The 22,500-nt window shown below is 40.7% G+C and overlaps 1 protein-coding gene across 9 annotated transcripts in view; it reads right to left on the bottom strand.

Annotated features, from left to right (window-relative positions):
- The window catches only part of LOC135104229 (afadin-like), a 213,835-nt gene that overhangs the window by 67,949 nt on the left and 123,386 nt on the right, over positions 1–22,500 (bottom strand). For 8 of the 9 annotated variants that reach the window (XM_064011375.1, XM_064011378.1, XM_064011376.1 and 5 more), the window contains 12 exons: positions 17,332–17,570; positions 14,867–14,961; positions 12,893–12,919; positions 11,921–12,094; positions 8,981–9,083; positions 8,510–8,655; positions 7,987–8,086; positions 7,313–7,467; positions 6,835–6,967; positions 3,796–3,936; positions 1,924–2,184; positions 1,173–1,295 (listed from right to left, as the gene is read on the bottom strand). In XM_064011375.1, coding sequence (XP_063867445.1) covers positions 1,173–1,295; positions 1,924–2,184; positions 3,796–3,936; positions 6,835–6,967; positions 7,313–7,467; positions 7,987–8,086; positions 8,510–8,655; positions 8,981–9,083; positions 11,921–12,094; positions 12,893–12,919; positions 14,867–14,961; positions 17,332–17,570 — 1,697 coding nt within the window. The remainder of the gene's footprint in view (positions 1–1,172; positions 1,296–1,923; positions 2,185–3,795; positions 3,937–6,834; positions 6,968–7,312; positions 7,468–7,986; positions 8,087–8,509; positions 8,656–8,980; positions 9,084–11,920; positions 12,095–12,892; positions 12,920–14,866; positions 14,962–17,331; positions 17,571–22,500) is intronic. The other variant, XM_064011377.1, reaches the window with a different exon arrangement.

Below are 22,500 nucleotides of genomic sequence, written 5' to 3'. Positions count from 1 at the left end.
CCTTCTTTTCCACACTTCCCCAAAAAACTCCAAGACTTTATACCTGAATATATGTGAATTTCTCTCTCTCTCTCTCTCTCTCTCTCGTTTTACACCTCAGAATTACACTGTTCAGGAGCACCTATCTGAATTTTAATTGCCGCATCGTGACATTCTGGTTACGAGTCTACGTTTTCACTGTTACTGTAAAACCCTGCCTCTCAAAACGCCAAAATTCTATAAAGGTATTAATTTAATTTTATGATACCTCTTATTCTTTGTTTACTGGTGGTTTTCCTTCCTCAACCACACGTACGCACACATCTTGACAGCCCCCCTCTGCAGTCCTCGCTGTGTGGTCACCTACGTGCTCGTTACGCGGCCATTACTGTGGTTATGGCTGACAAAAGTAAAAGTCCACCGTGGCCTCGAAGTAAAGCATCACAATGAACATGAAGTGTGAGAGAACTTCCTCCGAGTGTGGGAAATGTCCATGTGTGTGTGTGTGTGTGTGTGTGTGTGTGTGTGTGTGTGTGTAGCTGACCGAGAAGGCCATGGAGGTAATGGTAGTGGCTGGCTCTCCCCTCCCCCACAACACGCAGACACTTTATCTGCAGTCGTATATTATTACCATTGTAAGCACCTTCTTCTCCCCCCCGCCCCTTCCCTGCCTTTGTTAGGACTGGCACCGTCCCTCCAAGGAAGCTCCACACCAAGGTTTTGTGCAGCTCAAGAAACAAAGAGGTGTGGCCACTCCCTCAATGTGTCACATGTTGGTGAAATACGTGGAGGATGTGTAGCGGGTATTATGAAATGTATTACACAATCACGTGATGTATCTCCACTCACACAGCACATCAAGATATTTCTCTCATATTCGTTGTTACTCATAAAACCATCTTTGCTGCCCTGAGGCAAACATCTTGATGGAGTAAGAAAAAATCTTAATAAACTTATTTCATTATGGCAAGGTGAAGAAACGAAGTAATGTAGGAATTCTAATTATTAATTTTAATTTCTGATAATTATAACAAAATTCTTAAAACATTTAATAGCACTCTCAAGAAAATTTATCACACTTTGTGGAATTTGATAACTGTTGATGCAGATGGTTCTCTGAGTAACAGCCTAATAAGGACCAAGCCAGCAGCAGGGTACAAGAGCAGCCTGAGGACAATGAGTGGGGTACTCACCTTGGTGGCCACGATGGACAGCCCCATGCCATTGTTAGACTTGTGCAGCTGAATGACGTGAATCTCAGGCTCGCCACGTGGGATGGACATGGACCGATTGCTCATCACGCTGGGGCTGCGAGGCTGCAGCACACAACACACCACCAGTGAGCGACTTGTGACATCATGATTCAGTGCATGTCACACACACAATGCATCAGTACAGAATACATGCATTATTACTTACTTATTTCTGCTATTGCAATTCATATCTTTACTCCCTTCACCAAAACAGAGCATGTGCATTTATCTAAGTCTTTTTATTTTCCATACTGAGTCGCACATCATGCTTGCCTGTGATACACTAGCTGCACTGGACTACCAAGGAATCAACACTATTCGCTTGCCTAACACACAGAACAGTACTGATAATATATTTTTTTTCACCAAGAGCAGTCTTAACAGTTACACTTATTTAATGACTTATCTATCCACTAATAACAGCCTTATTTCTTCTTTTCTCCTATCTAAGAAAACTCTCTCTCTCTCTCTCTCTCTCTCTCTCTCTCTCTCTCTCTCTCTCTCTCTCTCTCTCTCTCTCTCTCTCTCTCTCTCTCTCTTCTTTTCTCCTATCTAAGAAAACTCTCTCTCTCTCTCTCTCTCTCTCTCTCTCTCTCTCTCCTCTCTCTCTCTCCTCTCTCTCTCTCTCTCTCTCTCTCTCTCTCTCTCTCAAGAAACAAACTTTTCTTCCTTTCCTATCCCTCTTCCTTACCCCAGGTGGAGGGCGAGAATCCTGTTCATGCATGTAGATGGTCCAGTAGCCAGAGGAGGTGGGCTGAGGGTTCATGTTGCATAGTCCACCATGCTGCAGTGGGTTGAGGAACTCTGCCAGGCCCGAGGGAACACCCCGCACAATGTCACAGGAGTAACCGTCCTCTGGGAGCAGGAAAGGAAGCTGTAGATCTGTCTCCTCTTCCAGACGAACCTCACGGCCATCCTCCCTGGCCAGGCCATCAGCAGTACTTTCAGCCACCTGTGGGAAACAAGAAGATCGAGAATGATCATCATGCACAAAACAAAAAAAAGGATGTAGTAATCATACACCACAGTGACACTCATCTCCATATTGTTTGTCTCAAATCACTCAGAGAGCTGTGGTGCTCTCTGCCTGGGATACAATGCACATTGTGATATGCAGGTTGCTTCAGCCAATGAAGGAAACAAATAAGAAAACAAAACATTTATGAAGGAGGAAAAGGTTACTTTGCTGTCTTAAGTAAAGTAACATGAGCAGCAAGTTTTTGCTTCTTTGTATGTTTTTTGTCCAGTGTTGTTGTCATTCATTGCACTGCTTTGTTTTCCCACACTAATTAATTAGTCTGTGTGTGTGTGTGTGTGTGTGTGTGTGTGTGTGTGTGTGTGTGTGTGTGTGTGTGTGTGTGTGTGTGTGTGTGTGTGTGTGTGTGTGTGTGTGCAAATACTTCTAGGTCAAAGCTGTACATAGATACTGCTTTACAAAACATGCATGCATGTGAACACACATGCACAAACACACACGCACGCACACACACACACACACACACACACACACACACACACACACACACACACACACACACTTGTATGTACTCATGAGAATGTAAGAAGCACAACAACAGAATTCATGTCTCTCAAAAAAGACCAAGTTTGGTATGCAGTGAACGAGGTTTCCTCAAGGTGTGAGGGCTTCAGGCAGGTGTCAAGGTTGGCAGTATGTATTTTCAGAAGCAAAGAAATATTTACTGTAATAACAGATTTCTTGACACAGAAGAAGCAGGCCAACTTGAAGCCTTAGACTGATCTTAGTCTGTGCATTTTCTTTCAATTTGTTTCTCAGTGGAGCTGTTGTACTTGACATCATTCTTCCTATTATTCAATTAGCAGTTCCTCTTCTGCCTGTGTGTCAATGCAGCATTATTTTCAAACTTTGAAGCCTGACTGCATTTATGAATGCAGAATTTCTATTTACAAATTGAAAATCTAGAAATTTTTATTTCAAAATATTTAAAAATGCACAGAATAAAAAATTCTGAATTTGCAGCTGTGTTCCATGAAATAACCACTCACAAATGTTTTCTTATGGAATGTTATCCATTCATAAATTATCATAAATTATGATTCATCTTCATTAGAAAAGACAAAAAGGTAAAAGAATTACCTTAAATGCAACAAAATAAGTACTTTATAAAAATGACAATGTACGTGCAAATTTGTGTTCGGTGCATTTCTTGTACCTGGCAGCCAAAGAGTTAAGACATAAAATGCCATTCCAATGTTTTCTTACATATCCCCTGTACTTTTCTTATCTTACCTTTTCCACATGTACAATATTTCCCAACTCAATGTAATCACTATTAGGTAGATCTCTTATTTTTATTCACTTATACCTTAATTTGCATTATCCCTGTACTGAAAAAAAAAAAAATATATATATATATATATATATATATATATATATATATATATATATATATATATATATATATATATATATATATATATATATATATATATATATATATATATATATATATATATATATATATATATATATATATGGAGGGGAATCCTTCCCCTCCATGATACCAAAAGCCACAACACTCACAGCCACCACATTGTCTATGAGGTCCTGAGGAATCTTTGGCTCATCCGGTGTTGGCTGGTACTTCTCCAGCAATGCTCGGAGCTGTAGGGAGTTGAGCTTGAAACAAGTGGAGGAAATGGTGGCAATATCATCTGGGGCAGACTGCAGAAAGAGAAAATATTACAGAGCTCATTAATTTGGGTATTCTTACCTATATCATTCTTTCAGCACTATTATTTATTTATTCATTTATTATTCTACTTATTGTTCTGCATGAGGCACAGACTATTTAAGATGAACATAGACATTACAGACTTTACAGTAGATTGTGCCTGATTCCTTTCCATTTTGATTGTCATGTTTATAAATTAGTATTTGCAGATGACACTTTTTTTTTTTTATGTAAGAAGGACAGTAGACAAGGGCAACAAAAATCCAGTAAAAAAAAATGCCCACTGAAATGCCAGTCCCACAAAAGGGTCAAAGCAGTGGTCAAAAATTGAGGAATAAGTGTCTTGAAACCTCCCTCTTGAAGGAATTCAAGTCATAGGAAGGTGGAAATACAGAAGCAGGCAGGGAGTTCCACAGTTTACCAGAGAAAGGGATGAATGATTGAGAATACTGGTTAACTCTTGCATTAGAGAGGTGGACAAAATAGGGGTGAGAGAAAGAAGAAAGTCTTATGCAGCGAGGCCGCGGAAGGAGGGGAGGCATGCAGTTAGCAAGATCAGAAGAGCAGTTAGCATGAAAATACCGGTAGAAGACAGCTAGATATGCAACACTGTGGCGGTGAGAGAGAGGCTGAAGACAGTCAGTTAGAGGAGAGGAGTTGATGAGATGAAAAGCTTTTGATTCCACCCTGTCTAGAAGAGCAGTATGAGTGAAACCCCCCAGACATGTGAAGCATACTCCAACATGGACGGATAAGGCCCTTGTACAGAGTTAGCAGCTGGGGGGGTGAGAAAAACTGGCTGAGACGTCTCAGAACGCCTAACTTCATTGAAGCTTTTTAGCTAGAGATGAGATGTGAAGTTTCCAGTTCAGATTATAAGTAAAGGACAAACCGAGGATGTTCAGTGTAGAAGAGGGGGACAGTTGAGTGTCACTGAAGAAGAGGGGATAGTTGTCTGGAAGGTTGTGTCGAGATGATAGATGGAGGAATTGAGTTTTTGAGGCACTGAACAATACCAAGTTTGCTCTGCCCCAATCAGAAATTTTAAAAAGATCAGAAGTCAAGCATTCTGTGGCTTCCCTGCGTGATATGTTTACCTCCTGAAGGGTTGGATGTCTATGAAAAGACGTGGAAAAGTGCAGGGTGGTATCATCAGCGTAGGAGTGGATAGGACAAGAAGTTTGGTTTAGATCATTAATGAATAATAAGAAGAGAGTGGGTGACAGGACAGAACCCTGAGGAACACCACTGTTAATAGATTTAGGAGAAGAACAGTGACCGTCTACCACTGCAGCAATAGAACGGTAAGAAAGGAAACTTGAGATGAAGTTACAGAGAGAAGGATAGAAACCGTAGGAGGGTAGTTTGGAAATCAAAGCTTTGTGCCAGACTCTATCAAAAGCTATTGATATGTCCAAGGCAACAGCAAAAGTTTCACCAAAATCTCCAAAAGAGGATGACCAAGACTCAGTAAGGAAAGCCAGATCACCAGTAGAGCAGCCTTGACGGAATCCATACTGGCAATCAGATAGAAGGTTGTGAAGTGATAGATGTTTAAGAATCTTTCTGTAGAGGATAGATTCAAAAACTTTAGATAGGCAGGAAATTAAAGCAATAGGACGGTAGTTTGAGGGATCAGAACGGTCACCCTTTTTAGGAACAGGTTGAATGTAGGCAAACTTCCAGCAAGAAGGAAAGGTAGATGTTGACAGACAGAGCTGAAAGAGTTTGACTAGGCAAGGTGCAAGCACGGAGGCACAGTTTCGAAGAACAATAGGAGGGACCCCATCAGGTCCATAAGCCTTCCGAGGGTTTAGGCCAGCAAGGGCATGGAAAACATCATTGCAAAGAATTTTAATACGTGGCATGAAGTAGTCTGAGGGTGGAGGAGACATGTTCTGTACAGGTGAATGAATCAGATGAGAGATGGAGACAGCTGAAAGGGAAGTTTAGAAAGGTTTGTGAAAGAGGGAAAATGAGAACAGAAACTAAGAAATGGTAGATGCTAGGAGGATAAATGTAATTTTGAATGGTAAGTTGCTTGAGAAGATAGACTGTTCAAGTGTCTAAAGTCAGATGCTGCTGTGGAGAGAGGAATAGAAACAGAGGTTGATTTTTTGATTAATGAAATAAGAGGTGTAGGGAGAAATTAATAGAATGTTTACATGTTGCTTGTTTGGAATGAATTAAAGAAAAAAATAAGATGAACTGATCATGACAGCATTTTATGGGACAGAAATATATAACATGGGAGCAGAAGAGAGAAGAGAATGAATGTAATGAAGACAAGTTGTCTGAGGAACATGCGTTGACTAACATGTTGATAATGAAAACTAAAGAAGTACAGAGAAGTGGTGGAGGAATTGTTTAATCAACCAGAAGAGGAAGTGTTACAATGGTTTGGGTATGTAGAAAGAACAGAATAATAGTGATTAGTGAAACAAGAGCTGGATTGGATGTGAAAGGTGTAAAGCTACTGAGAAAATTGAGTAAGAAAAGGATGGATTTGATGAGCATCAAATAAAATATGGATATTTGTGGAGCAAGGAAGAATTATTGTGCATGACAGAAATTAATGGAGAGCAGTTGTGGATCTACAAATATAATGTGTCCCTGAGAGCCACATCAGAAAGTATGACTGTATCCAGTCTAATCAAACAATCAGATTACATGGACACAGGGAAAAGGATAAGTTTATTATGGTGCAGTAGGTGTATGCTACCCAACTGACCATCAAGCTGTGTTTAGAGCAAGGATGGATCCTCTCCTCTAGGATTCTTAAAGTTAAGATATGACAGAATGCTAGTGAATGTGTGAATGTCTTGTCTTAGACAACATGGGATGTTGACAACAAATATAATTAAATTTGTTTTGAGAGGGCTAATTACCTTTTGTGAGTGAAGTAACATAGCAGCCTGGGAGAGTCTGGCCAAGTGGCAGTCTGCAGCCAGCTCTAGCCCCTGCTTCTCGGCCCACAGCTCAATGCGGGCAAGCCGGCGTTTAAGTCTCACACCCCACACCCTGGTCACACACACATATTGTAAGTTTTGTTTGCCTCACATTATTAGTGTTAACACTTAAAAAATAGTTGTTCAGTAACTCTAATTGCACTACCTTTCATAGCCTTATATTTCGTTTCTCAGGTAAATCTTTCAAATGTACAACACTAGAAACAACAAAAACCACTGTGGGGAAAAAATGTCTACATACTCTTGAAAACATACTTTTTTCTCTTATAAAAAACTAAAGAGAATATGTATTGTTTCTAAATCTTCTCAGTATCCTCATAATTCTTCAATCACAACAATTTTATTCAGTCTTCAGGTTATACTTCAGCTCACCCTGTACTGCTGATGAGAACCTTACCGAGTGCAGTAGTTGGGATGAGAGTCAACCACAATGCGGTTGAAGACCCACATGTTGATGAAGTGGAAAAGTTGTGAGAAGAGCTGGATGGTGAGCGCTGCATTGACTCTGCACCGGCGCAGCAGAGCCATGGTGTTGGTGAGGATGGAGAGCACCTGCAGCATCAACACAAATATGGCCAGTGAGTGAGAGGTCAGAAATGCGTAGACTGAAACTCTGCTACAGAGGGATTCATTGCCAAAGCTGTTGCTCAAAGAAGTGTGTTTACTGATCATCTGTGACACTTTTAACCAAGAGTAGGGAAAGCTGGACAAAAACGTATTAGTACATTAACAGGATCCAAAAGTAGAACAGCAGCAACATTGCAATGACTATAATCATTAATGAGTAAACAAGCAAAAATAGTAGAGCATAAACAAATCTGAAAGAACACAATACAGAGCAGGTAGGGGAGATCAATTTATTCCTGCCCCCCCCAAAAAAAAAAAAATAAATAAAATGAAATAAAATAAATGAAAAATAAAAATAAGTAAATAAGTAAATGAATAGATAAATAGATGAATAAATAAATAAATAAAAACAAAATAACTAATAATTAGATAACTAACTAACTAAATAAATAAATAAATAAAACATGCATAAGGCCTTCATAATACATCGACAGCATTACTCACATGAGCTGTTGATCCTTCCTCCTCATTGATATCATCCCGGTCCTCCAGGAACATGGGCAGTGATGTGGAGAGTTCTGCCTGCATACAGTCCACCAAGCTCCTGCACACCACAGAGACATTCATTACTACGTCAAACCCTCACCACACTGACACTTGGTTGACAAATTTAAGAAGTAAACCACTAATAAAATAAAAAGTTATATTCTTTCAGTGAAATGTTATAAAAAGCTAACATACAATTGTTTGGTGACAAGATTTTGTCACAGGGACACACAATCAGACACATATATATGAAAAAATAAAAAAAAATAAAATAATAATGAAGACAAACATGAAAGAAAATCTGATGCAGACAGAAGAAAAAAGGACAACAACACTTAAAGAAAACAATAAGGATATAGACATGGAATAGGAGCAAATACAAAGAATCAAGACAGAATGTTGAAAGACATACAAACAGACCAAAGGACAGACAACCAACATGATGTTCCCTCCTCCAAGAGATGAGTGAGTGACTCCTTACCTGAAAGCAACCTGTACTGCCTCTGCCAGAATGTCTTGAGCATCGCTGGAGTAGCCACATATGTGCCTATCTTGCTTCAGGAAGTGCAACAGCTCTGAGGCATTGGCCATCCAGAAGGCAAGGGACGTTGGATCACCGTACCGAGACTTGATGGAGAGAGAGAGAAAAGTATTTTCTAAACTTGCAGGATTTGTTAAGATTATGTCAAATGAAGCAGCTAATGTACTGAGAACAGTAGCTGACAAATAAATAGATCAAATGGTCTAATTGGTTTAATAAAACCAACAAATAACAAATAAATAATCAAACAAAAGTTTGTTCTAATAACTTTCACAAATAATAAAAAAAAGTACCAAAAGTAAATAAAAGTACAGGAAACTATTTTGGCTAATGGGAGGGTAGCCATTTGGATGACAGACTATCTACCACCAAGTAATAATAAATAAGACTGCACTACATGACAACACTCACATGGATCACATTCTGCACCATTGCTGCCACCTTGGTGAGCATCTCTGTGAGTCGGTGAGCACGTTCAGTAGGGCTCAGGTCTGGCCGATAGTGTGTTGATGCCCTGGTGGCGGGAAAAAAACAGAAGTGGTGTGGTGCAATGAATCTGTGAAATTTCTCATAACTTATGCTAATTTTCTGTTTCCCAATGAAAAGCCATATTCCTTTTCATCACTTTTTTTCCCCTTTGGCTATACCTATAGCTGAATTTTTCTTTCAACAAAATGTGTTCCTTTTCACAATGAAGCTTCTTGTTGCATATACTTTTCTTCACCTGAAACAAAACTTTTCTTTTCACTATAAAGTACACAAAAGCTTCTTATAGCACACACACCCACAAATTACTTAAAACACACACACAAACACTCAACTATCCCTCCAACAATTATACTCCTTGCACTCCTTGGAACACACACACACACACACACACACACACACACACACACACACACAGAGTGGTACACTGAGGGAATAGAATCATCTTTGGAAAATAGATTATTACAACTGGCAATGGATAATGTATTAACACAAGAGATAAAAGATGTTACAAGATTTTGAAAAGGTGGAGAAACATCAAGACTAGAGCTATTACTTAGCAAGGAACCAGAAGGAACTGAGAATGTCCAGACAGAGTATCCATTACCCAAAATGACCGTGCTACTATAGAATTCAAGACAAATAAAGAAATAGAAGGTAAAAGGAATGAAGAGCACCATGCTGGGAGATTAAACTAGAGTAAGGCAGACTTTGACAACAAGAAGTTTTCATGAAGAGAGATGGGATATGTTCTATAAGATTACAGGGGTCCAAGAGAAGTGGGATGAGTTTCTTAAAATATACAAAGAAGGCAAAAAAAACTTTGTGCCTAAAAGGCAGACAATAATAACCAGTAAAAAAAAAAAAAAAGTGTGGTTTAATAAAAGATGTGAGGCTGGAAGAAGGATGAAAGAAGATTCATGGAAAATGTGGAGGAAAAGTAAAAGAATTAACTTAAGGAATAATTACAAACAAGCAAAGTAAAGATCCTGAGATGTGAATGAAGTCAGTTTGAAAAAGATATAACAGACAGGTGCAAGCATGAGCCCAAACTCTTCTACAGACATGTGAATGGTAAACTGAAAAGCAAAGTGAGCATAGAAAAACTAAGGGTGGATGGAGGGGTATATGAGGACCAGAAAGAGACAGCATAAGTAATGAATAAGGAGGTTTTTACAAGGAGGTTTTTTAAGGTTTTTACAAAGGAAAACAAATTTATAAGGCCACTGAACATATGGGAAAATAGAAAAATGGAGGAATTTCAAGTAATGATACAGGAAATTAATGAAATCAACAAAACTTTAGATGTGAGGATGGCCACAGAACTGGATGGAGTGTTGTGATGGGTGTTAAAAAAAAAAAAATGCTTATAGATAAATTACATACCATCATATGTACCTATGTTAATGAAGTAATAGTCCTACAAGATTGGAAAAGGGTTAACATTGTGCCCATATTTAAAGGAGGCACAAGACCCACTAAATTATAGACCAGTTTCACCGACAAGTGTGTTGGCAAACACATGAGAGAGTAATAAAAAACAAATCCAGATTTTTGAAAGACAAAATCCTTACAAATTGTCAATTTGGTTTTAGAAAGGGGAGATCTTGCCTTACCAATTTGTTGTGTTATCATTTAAGAGTGAATGATACGATGAACAAGAGAGAGATGGTTGGGCACACTGCATTTACCTAGATTAAGAAAAGGTTTTGATAAGGTGCCACATAAAAGATTTCTATGGAAACTTGAGAAGATAGGTTGTGTAAATGAGACTGCTGTAATGGATAGAAAAAAACAGATGTGAACAGTAATAAGGGACCAAACATCAGTATGGAGCCTGGTATTAAGTGTGCTCCCCCAAGGATCAGTGTTAACACCAGTAATGTTCACAGTGTATATAAATGATATGGATGAGAATGTATCCAGCTATGTGAGTCTTTTTGTTGATGATGCAAAACTTATGAGATGAGTGAAGGAAACTGAAGATTGTGAAGAGTTGCAAAGAGATCTAGACAAGGTGTGGAGTGGAGCAACAAATGGCAAATGGAATTTAACTCTAGGAACTGTAAAAAGATGGAGTTTGGAAAAGTAACAGGTGTAGTTATAACTATAAGATGGGGAATGAAACAATTAATAAGACAACAGAGGAAAAAGATCTGGGAGTGATATTCTCAGAGGAATTATCACCAGAAACATATATTAATAAGATAACAAGTGAAACTCTCAACCTACTGAGAAACATAAGAGTTGCCTTTGCTTATGTAGATGAAGAAATGATGAGGAAAATAATCACCACAATTTTCAAGGTTAGAATATGCAGTGGTAATTTAGTCACCACACAAAAAAAAAAAAAAAATAAAAATAAATAAATAAAAATTAAAATAAAAAAAATAATAAGAAGATTGGGAGGATTGCAGATAGCACAACCAAGATGATACCAGAATTGCAAGATCTGCGATATGAGGAGAGACTAGCCAGGATGCAACTCCCAACCTTGGAAAAAGAGATGAGTGAGAGGTGACATGATTGCACCTTACATATTACTGAGTGGGATGGAAAAACTAGATATAACTAGATAAGTATTTGTAATGAATGAAAGAGAAACAAGAAGACATGGAAGAAAACTAAAAGCAAGCACCTGCAGAAGGCACATAAAGAAGTTTAGCTTAAACAGTTATGGAAATAGGACAGTATGAACTTAGCTCCTCTCCCATGTCACAACTAGGTAAATACAACTAGGTAAATACACACACACAAGTAGTCAATAGCTTGCAATTCCACTATCCAACCATCCATCACTACTGTAGCAACACTCATCCACACTAATCTACTCACTAGCAGTCCACCTATCGGCCTGTTACTCACCTGAACCTAGCTGCCATGTAAAGAGTATAGGTTGGTGCAAGCTTGAACTGGATGTCTGTAGGGTCCAGATCAGTAGTGATGGAGTGCAGGAAGCCATCTTCACTCTCCTCCCTGAACTCCAGCACAGCAGGGAGGATGGGGTCCCTTGGGGGGGGATACCGTTCATAGTTGCCTCTGTGGGATGGGGCGGGGAAGGGCAGGTGGGAGAAGCAGGGCAACAGGAATGAGAATTAGTAATCATTATTGTTAGTAGTCCTAATGATGCTCTTTTCTTAGAAAAGTACCAAAGACTAAGTGTGTGTGTGTGTGTGTGTGTGTGTGTGTGTGTGTGTGTGTGTGTGTGTGTGTGTGTGTGTGTGTGTGTGTGTGTGTGTGTGTGTGTGTGTTTGAGACAACAGAGGGAGGGTGTTACCAGATAAATGAATGATGTTTGGTTATTTCATTAATTACCTATATATTCACAAAGGTATTGTGGTAAAGGGTTAGGAATATTTAGTAGATGTCTGTGTGTTATATGTACACACTTTCACACACAGACACACACATGTCAACAAAGATTATTAGGTATTTCATGTAATAAGACATTCAATGGAAATTATTATTATTATTCCACTATACAAGACAGTCATGGATTATTTCATTAGGCTAAACAAGACAATCACTGGTTACTTTGACAGAAACAAAAACAACAGTTGGGTTATTTCATTCAACAGGACAGTCAAAGCAACACTGCCTGCACAGAGAGAGAGAGAGAGAGAGAGAGAGAGAGAGAGAGAGAGAGAGAGAGAGAGAGAGAGAGAGAGAGAGAGAGAGAGAGAGAGAGAGAGAGAGAGAGAGAGAGAGAGAGAGAGAGAGAGAGAGAGAGAGAGAGAGAGAGAGAGAGAGAGAGAGAGAGAGAGAGAGAGAGAGAGAGAGAGAGAGAGAGAGAGAGAGAGAGAGAGAGAGAGAGAGAGAGAGAGAGAGGTAACTCACATGGGGAGCCGGCGCATGGTCCGAGAGCTGCATGGAAGGTTAGAACAAACAGAGGTCATGCAACACCACTATCATACATGCTCCTTGGTTCAGTCAGTTGACACTAGTTCATCTGACAGAACACTCACAAGAGGCTAACACGGGTGGTAGAAATGGTCCTTACAAGTGGCTAAACAGCTCTTTCTCATAGAGAGAGAGAGAGAGAGAGAGAGAGAGAGAGAGAGAGAGAGAGAGAGAGAGAGAGAGAGAGAGAGAGAGAGAGAGAGAGAGAGAGAGAGAGAGAGAGAGAGAGAGAGAGAGAGAGAGAGAGAGAGAGAGAGAGAATCATAGAGCAGTAGTCTCAGTGTGTCCCTTAAACTAAACTAACCCTCCATTCCTTACCTCCCCTCAAAACTCTGTTCATTCCTGCTGGGACGTTCCTGTGCTGAGGACTTAGAGTTGCGTGACCCAGCCTGTGAGCCAGCCAGTGACCCGGCTTGTGACCCGGCATGCGACACGCTGTCCCCCCAGACTCCTGCTTGTCCCCAGGAGCCCCAGTGGAAGCCTTCTCCTGTCCCGACCTGTCAACCCCAGGATGCTACATGCTACGTGCCACACCACAGCATGCCCGCCGCCCAGCCCATTGTCTCGTGGTGCACACAAACAAACATACACACACACATACATACACTACATACACACTTACATACACGCACACATGGACGGCACATCGGCAGGCACATGCTACACTTATATGAAAGACAGACATAGGTAGTAATATGAGGTGCTGGTGGTTATAGGGAAGGGTGGTGGACAGCATGTTAATCTTGGTGTTACAGGGTCTGTCACACCCAGGAGATAAACCATCACACTGTGAGTATTAATTCAGGTGTTGACATGGAGGTATTTCTGATATGGAGTGATATTTCAGACACAAAGGGAAAATGATAATCATTTCAGCTGATATGAGCATTTGCATTTGATGTGCATTTTGCCAGCTGAAGTGATAAACATTCCTCACTCCTACAGAAGTCTGCAACAGTTCACAATATCAGAAATACACTCATGTGAAAGGGTCTCTAACAAAAGGGTGAGTGTGTTGTATGACAAGAATCATCTACAGCACCTGGGGTGCAACTATATATGTACAAAATTTGCATTTATAAAAAAAGATATAATAAAATAAGATTACCCTCTTATGGAATGACTATAACAAAACAAGAGGTAACCCAGAAAGGTGACATGCTGGAAGTCCCGGTGCACAGTGCTTCCCTTATGGACCTGCCCTTCACTCCTCGAGCCTAAATGCACCACAGAACAGGTGTGCGTATGTATTCCCTAAACTTTCCTCTCCTAAAATTAAAATAGTGGAGGAATATGTAATACAAATGTTGTACTGTACAAATAATTCATGTTCCTCTTCAGGCAACTTGATTCCAGCTATTTTAATTAACTACTAATCATGTGAATGTAGCTGAATCTACTCCTATTCTCTCACAAAAAATACATTATATATAATATTATACTGTCCCTAACTCACATTTCACATTCAAATCCCTCCCCTCTCCCCTCCTACTATAGCCATCAGTCTTACTTAATGAGCAAATCATGTAAAGTTCCTAATAGGATTCATAAGAGGATCATAAAGTCATCACTGTCTCCCATTTGAGAATTATCTTTTCATTTTAAATCAGAATTTGATAGAGTGGTTGTATACAGTGTTAAAGCAACTTTTTAATAGTCAGAAATGGTGGTAGTATATCTGAAAACTTCTTTTGCAATCACATCTTGTGGAGGGGTTCCCAAAATACACTGAAAGCAATGCTAAAAGTATGCTGCCTACACTTGCAATGAACAACAAATTAAGAATTATTCACTCAAAAACTTCCAGCAAGGGAGAGGAAGGCGGGCCACTACTAATTCTACACCCAAAACTCTATAGCTACATCCCTTCTTCACTGGCAAGGCATGGTGTGGTGTCCTGAGCATTCTCACCTGTCTATGAGATGGTGCTGTCTCATGCGGTCATCCTGCTGGGGGTCCAAGAAGCGGAAGTTGTAGATGCGGCCAAACCTCACAATGCACCCATGCTGGGGAGACACAACATGGCGAGTCAGTTATCCTAAGATTGTTCAGTTTCAGTAATTGAAAGAAATGTTCTAGAGTTATTTGATATGAATAATTTAATCTGCAATTTTGAGGTTGTTCATAATGACCCACAGTGGGTTGAATGTTCTGCAGTTGCTTGGCATGATTGCTGTAAGTCTGAAGTCATCAGTGTCTAGCAGTTTACAGCCAAATATGTTAACTCCCATTGAAAATGAAGGAACTTAGTACTGGTGATGGAACGATAATCACCCAGATGACTGGTTGGATCAATATTACCAATATGAACCAATAGTCAGGAGTTTTCTCAGATATTGGCTTTATAGATAGTATATATCTCATATCTCATGTTGCCATTGTTCCACAGTTAAGATTAAAAGAGAAAAATCAAAGCAAGACAACAGCTACTTTTGGTAAATCTTAAACAGACTGTGTTTTAGAAAGAAGAAAAGATAAGCCTGGATATGAAGGGCTTTGTGTTAATCACACACACACACACACACACACACACACACACACACACACACACACACACACACACACACACACACACACACACACACAAATAAAAATAAAATAAGTATATAAAAATAAAAAGTCTGGAATGTAATTAAACCTTTACATAATCAAGACATACTACATTATCTTATCTTCATGAGATTAGGCAGAGCCTGCCGTCACTGATGACTGTATCAGCAAAAGAGTTAATTGCCAATCAGGATTCCGTATCTGGAAGCCCCGAATGCCCTCTTACGTCAGGGACAGCAAATGGTAACACACTTTCTACTTGTCTTCAGAGGAAGTATTACCCAAAATGAAACATTTGGGTAACTAACAACCACAGCAGCTCCAAAACTGTATTCCACCTCCTAGATCTATGTTTGCTACACTTACAATCAAGTAAACGCATGTCAGTCTATAAACTTATCAAGGTGACACTGAACTTGGTAAAATTTATCGAGCACGGAGACAAGTTCCACGCTATTGCTAGGGACAAAATAGTACACGTGTTTCCGCAATAAACTGTACGTTTTAACTAAACGTTTACAGCGGCGAGCTACATCAGATAAATTACACAAAATTTTCAAATCTGTACATCAAAGAGTTTACCTGCTGCTTTCTGACGCCCGGCAGCTGCCCGTCAATATAGGGTGCCTAACTTACCTCAGGACGCAAATCTCTTGACCATGGCTTGGTCTCATCAAAGCTTACCAAGTGTGACACCATAATTAGTCTGCTCCAGTAGGTGAATTACATTCTGCGTGACGTAAGGTAATCAAGATCGTCTTTGTAGTAACAAAGATGCCGGAGACGATGATAGTGACATCTACTAAACAAAATGCGGCACTCAACAATAAAGTGTGAATTGTTTTTGATAAGCATCATGGCACAAACTTGCTAAATAAATGTGTACTACATGTATGAATACCAATACAACCTTGATAACCGCTGTGGAACAGGCTGGCCATTAAATAATACATACCGTATGATTCTAGAATATGTAAACAGGTTCTTACGTCACAAATGGTGGATGGGTGATTGTGGACGTCGCAGCTCTGTAGAGCAGGTTGGCAGGCAAGTGACAAGGCTCGTGCCAAGAGGTCGATATGTATGATGTTTAAGATGGTTATCACAAGTTATGCAAATGCTTGGCACAGGTCATCAACCTATGATGGACCAGGACGTGCATATTATTATATGTTTGAGGAGGCCTCAGATAAACATTTAACTAAGTTAAAGGAGCATTGAACTTAACAGTATAATCACGAGTCTCTGACGTCACCGTGGCAGTCAGCTCGCATATTAGAATGTTCAGGCAACTTCTAATATGGTCAACTTACATCTACTGCAAGAAAAGGTTCTACACGTAAAACACAAGTCATTTGAATGAGTGCAGTGAGCTCCGTGTCTTTCCCGATTCCACCTATCTGGTTCTCTGTGACAAAGCATGTGTAATTTACTTCGGGCTCGTAGTGTTTCTAGAACCTATTTTAGGTTCCCGGGAGGTGCAAAATATTATAGCACCACAAGTAAATAAAAACTAAGATTGCACACACACACCTGCTATAGCCCGGAACCGGTTAGCCAATCACGTGACAACACACAAACTTCATATGGTGTGGGAAAAATGGTTAAATACTTAGTGCATCGACGATAAATATAATTTTTGTGGGCGAAGTCTACAATTCCCCGTGCACTGTTCTGTATGCAGCTGCTTTACTGTATTTTATAGTCATCATTTAAAAGGTATCTGGCGGGTCTCTCTCTCTGTCTGTCTCTCTCTCTCTCTCTCTCTCTCTCTCTCTCTCTCTCTCTCTCTCTCTCTCTCAGCAAGCATGAAGGTCCGGCCTCACCTGCAGGATGGTGGTTTCATAGATGCGCTGACCGTTGACGAAGGTGTCAGCATCACGGGAACAGGGCGTCACGGTAACGATGCCCTCTGTGTGGGCGATGACGCAGTGGCGTGGCTGGATGGAGGGCCCGAACAGCTGCAGGGACTGTCCCCCGGTGTGTGTGCTGCGGTCTGTGCCAACCTCCGTCACGTTGAGGTGAAGCTGGTGCTGCCGCCCCGTGCCGCCCAGCTCCGACCCGTCTGCATAGAAACACAGAACACTTATTATTGCTAGTGCTACTGTGGTAATCCCACACTAAATAAAGATGGAACAAGAATAGGAGAAAATGAAATAAGGACAAGAAAACTGGAGAAGAAAAATAAGGGAAGAAGAAAACAAAAAAGAGGAAAGAGAAATAAACAAAACAGAAAGAGCCCAATCCAGTAGCTGGTAGAAAAACATCTAGAGAAACTATCCAACATTTCAGTCACAGCACCACTTAAACTTGTTAACATTGCAGCTCAACTTCCATAACTGCAACGATAACAACAGCAACAACTTTTGTTGTTATTGCTATTATTTCAGCCTTTTTTGTACCTTATGCCACTCTTTAAAAATTAAAAACTACAACTACTACTACTATTATTACTACTACTACTACTACTTCTACTACTACTACTACTACTACTACTACTACTACTACTACTACTACAACAACAACAACAACAACAACAACAAGAACAATAATAATAATAATAATAATAAGAAGAAGAAGAAGAAGAAGAAGAAGATGGAGAAAAAGATGAAGGAGGACGATGAAGAGAAGAAGCACAACACATGAGAGAGAGAGAGAGAGAGAGAGAGAGAGAGAGAGAGAGAGAGAGAGAGAGAGAGAGAGAGAGAGAGAGAGAGAGAGAGAGAGAGAGAGAGAGAGAGAGAGAGAGAGAGAGAGAGAGAGAGAGAGAGTGGGGGATATGCAACACTTAATTGATTTGCTCATTCAAGAACCCCCAGCTGGCAACAAGATCCTCCTCCAATCCCTTCACCTCCCTCCTCTCCTGTCCATCCTTCCCTTCCCTCCCCCTTTCCTTCCCTTCCCTTCACTCCCTGGAATGAAGAATCCTCGGCACTCTCTCTCCCACCTCTCCCTCGTACCCCTATCTCCTACCATCACCAATGTCCCCCCAACACTTCACCTGGTGTTAAAAAGAAAGGAAAAAGAGTAGAGAGAAAATTTTCGAACATATCTTTTCACATTCACTTGAGAGAGAGAGAGAGAGAGAGAGAGAGAGAGAGAGAGAGAGAGAGAGAGAGAGAGAGAGAGAGAGAGAGAGAGAGAGAGAGAGAGAGAGAGAGAGAGAGAGAGAGAGAGAGAGAGAGAGAGAGAGAGAGAGAGAGAGAGAGGGGGGGGTTGTATGTGCACAGAATCAAAGAGAACTTCCGGGTTGGTTATTGAAAGATTTCTTGGTCAAAAAAGAAGGAAGAAAAGATAGGAGGAGGAGGAGGAGGAGGAGGAGGAGGAGGAGGAGGAGGAGGAGGAGGAGGAGGAGGAGGAGAGAGAAAATGGGAAAGGAATGGTAGGTGGGGACGGAGGTAAAGAGTCGAAAAATAATAAAAGGAGGAAGAAAGAAAGGAAACAAAAGAAATAAGATTCCATAATCCTTGTGAAGGCGTACAAAGAGAGAGAGAGAGAGAGAGAGAGAGAGAGAGAGAGAGAGAGAGAGAGAGAGAGAGAGAGAGAGAGAGAGAGAGAGAGAGAGAGAGAGAGAGAGAGAGGTAAAATGGGGAAAGAACTGTATTTTCTTAGATTATAAATATCATATTCTCTCTCTCTCTCTCTCTCTCTCTCTCTCTCTCTCTCTCTCTCTCTCTCTCTCTCTCTCTCTCTCTCTCTCTCTCTCTCTCTCTCTCTCCCTCTCTCCACCTCTGTTACCAATGTGTGAACCCTGCCTACCTCCATCTCCCTTTCCTCTTTCCCTCCTTCAATATCTTTTTTTTTCTTTTTTATCAAGGAGACTAACAAGGTGTGAGTAATGAAGGAAACCTCTCTCTCTCTCTCTCTCTCTCTCTCTCTCTCTCTCTCTCTCTCTCTCTCTCTCTCTCTCTCTCATCGTCAAAGACTAAAGAAGGGAGACCAAAATTAATGCAGACATGATATTAATTAAGTTTTTCGAAACTTCATAAAAGAGAAAGAGAAAGCGAGTGAGAGGAACAGAAAGAGGCAAAGCCGGCGGGCAGCACGGGGCAGGCAGAGGGAGGACGAGAGGGAAGGGGAAGGAGGGAAGGAGATATATGGAAGGATGAATGACGGAGCGATGTGATGAACGGAGCGAGAGAGAGAGAGAGAGAGAGAGAGAGAGAGAGAGAGAGAGAGAGAGAGAGAGAGAGAGAGAGAGAGAGAGAGAGAGAGAGAGAGAGAGAGAGAGAGAGAGAAACATATGGAGAGGTGGGAGATTTTATTGGAAGAGAAAAGGAGAGATGAAATGCGGCGGGAGTTTATCGAAGAGTTACACACTAGTGGTCAGCAGAAAGAAACGCCATTAAAGAAAACAAAGGAGGAACAATCAGATCTGTACGCCTGCACGAAATAGAGTGGGAGGAAGAGACAGGTGGTTGGAGGGAGAGAGGGAGGGAGAGAAGGACAGAAGAGAAATGGCGGAGATGAAGAGAGAGGGAAAGTGATTGAGAATGATGGAGGATGAGATGGAGGGAGTGGTGGTAGTGGTGATGGTGGTGGTGGTGGTTGAATGGAAATGATTGTAGTGGTGAAAATGAAGGCTGCAGGGATGAAGTTGGTGTTGATAAAGGTAGTAGTGGTGATGTGGTAGGTGGTGGTAGTGGTGGTGGTGGTGGTGGATCGTTATACAGCGACCTAATCCAGATATCGGCTCGCTGTATCGACCTCCCCGACTGCCCACCTCTAGCATTATAAACCCTCTCCTCCTCTTCCTCTTCTCCCGTCCCCTTCCCCACGGTCCTCCCTTGCTCCCTTGCCCCTGCTCTTCCCCCGTCATCTGACTACAAACTCATTATTCTCGCTTCATCAAATTAAAATGACATCAAGTAACTTTTCAGGTAAGCGTGAAGACAAACAACAACAACAACAACAACAAACGTACTGACTTCAACGTTTAATAAATACCACTGCCGCTAATGCTGTCATTATTATCACCATCACCACTTTGATTGTCATTAACACCATCACCAGCTATCACTACACCCAAAAATACGCCGCGGAAAGATAAAATGGAAAACAAAGTGTTAGATGGACAGGAGCTAAAGTAGAAAGTGGAGAATAGGAGGAGAGGGGAAGTCGGGTGACGAAAATGGTGAGGAGAGAGAGAGAGAGAGAGAGAGAGAGAGAGAGAGAGAGAGAGAGAGAGAGAGAGAGAGAGAGAGAGAGAGAGAGAGAGAGAGAGAGAGAGAGAGAGAGAGAGAGAGAGAGAGAGAGAGAGAGAGAGAGAGAGAGAGAGAGAGAGAGAGAGAGAGATGAGAAATTGAGAGACACATGGAGGGAGAGGAAATGGAGAAGGAAGGGGAGGAGTATGAAACGTAAAGAGGGAATACAGCTTGTTGGGAAAAGGAGAAGAGGGAGGAACAAGACTATATGTTCTCTATAAATATTTTGTGAGTGGGGAGAAAGGAAGGGAGGAATGGGTGGTGGAGGGGTGAAGGGAGCGGCCCAGTATCGTTCTTCAGCCTCTACGTTATTATTAAACACAAAGCCGAAGGGAAGGCAAGTCCAAGAAGGTTTTTTTTTTTTGGGAGGGCCGTCGTTATTTTTAACCTTAATTCCTTCCACTTGTCAGCATTTAAACACAAACAGGAATAACAGCTAGTATATTTTCAGCCTGGTTGCCTCTAACACCATACTACAGACATTAATGCCTTTCATGTTGGAGATTTTGTTTCTTCTACCCTTGGAAATTAAATATCTATTAACTCGTGTGTATGTGTGTATATATATATATATATATATATATATATATATATATATATATATATATATATATATATATATATATATATATATATATATATATAAAACTCCCACGATGTTCATTTCTATATTTCCTTCTCCATTTTGTAAGACGTTCTACCTACCATCGCCCCTCATCCTGCCTCAGCCTGCATCCTATTCCTAACTTTACGAATGGATACCTCTGAAGTGGACGCAGGTGGTGTGATGTAAGGGAGGGAAGCAAGAGGATGGAAGGGGAGAGATTGTGTAATATCCATCTCGTCTCTTCTTCTCTTTTTCCAATCTATCTCCTCCCCCAATACGCAATCACAAAATGGAGGAAACTTTTTTTTTCCTTTTATCGACAAGGAAGAATATTATAGCAGTGGCTTCCTATTGCATTCTAGTCACCTCCACCACCGCCATCCCCACTACCACCAGTTATCCCACAGCCACTGTATTACCTATGCCTCAAGTCTCCCCTAGTGACAGGAACAGGACAGGCCTTTTCAGCTACTTAAATATATCATAGCATCCGTACTCTTGAAGGGAAGCGACTACTCGAGGGAAGAATGTCAACACCACATCCTCTTCCTCCTCCTCCTCCTCAAAGCCGTAGTCCCCTAGGGAGTATCTATTCGTGACTTATGGTTTTAATTCAGAAATGATGATATACCCGATCTCCAGCCATGAAAGCAGTGTATTTGTACGTACAAGAGAGCAAACAGAGTACTTTGTTTTATTGACAGGAGCGTAACAGAACAGTAGATGTGATTCTAAAGCTACATTTCACCTTGGCTAGGACGCACATATGTATCGGTCTGGTTTCCTTATTACACAAAAGACGAAGACTACAGTCTGTACAAAGAAAGATGACTAGAATTATCCAAGACTGAAAAAATATGCCAAGATAGGTCATGAAAACACACTGGAAAGGCGTACGTAGCGTGGTGATACCACTTCAGTATTTGAATAAGTTAAAAGGTTCAACAAGAGAACAAGTTGGAACTGGTACGAATGGATATAAATTAAACAAATTCATATTTTAAAGAAGATAGGCAAAACTTATTCAAGTATGGGGTTGTGGAAGTTGTGATAACTAGTAAATGTACAGACGCTAGATAGTTTCAGAAGGGTGAATAAATATACGGAAGAAGATGGGATATGGAAAGTTTTCAGTTCTCAGGAGCTGCCTCGCGTAAGTCAGCAAGACTCTTGCAGTTCCCTTT

Source organism: Scylla paramamosain, chromosome 10 (genome assembly GCF_035594125.1).
Source record: "Scylla paramamosain isolate STU-SP2022 chromosome 10, ASM3559412v1, whole genome shotgun sequence".
Classification (NCBI taxonomy): domain Eukaryota; kingdom Metazoa; phylum Arthropoda; class Malacostraca; order Decapoda; family Portunidae; genus Scylla; species Scylla paramamosain.
The sequence above is the reverse complement of the archived record's forward strand: the minus strand, read 5'-3'. Positions and strand labels throughout refer to the sequence as shown.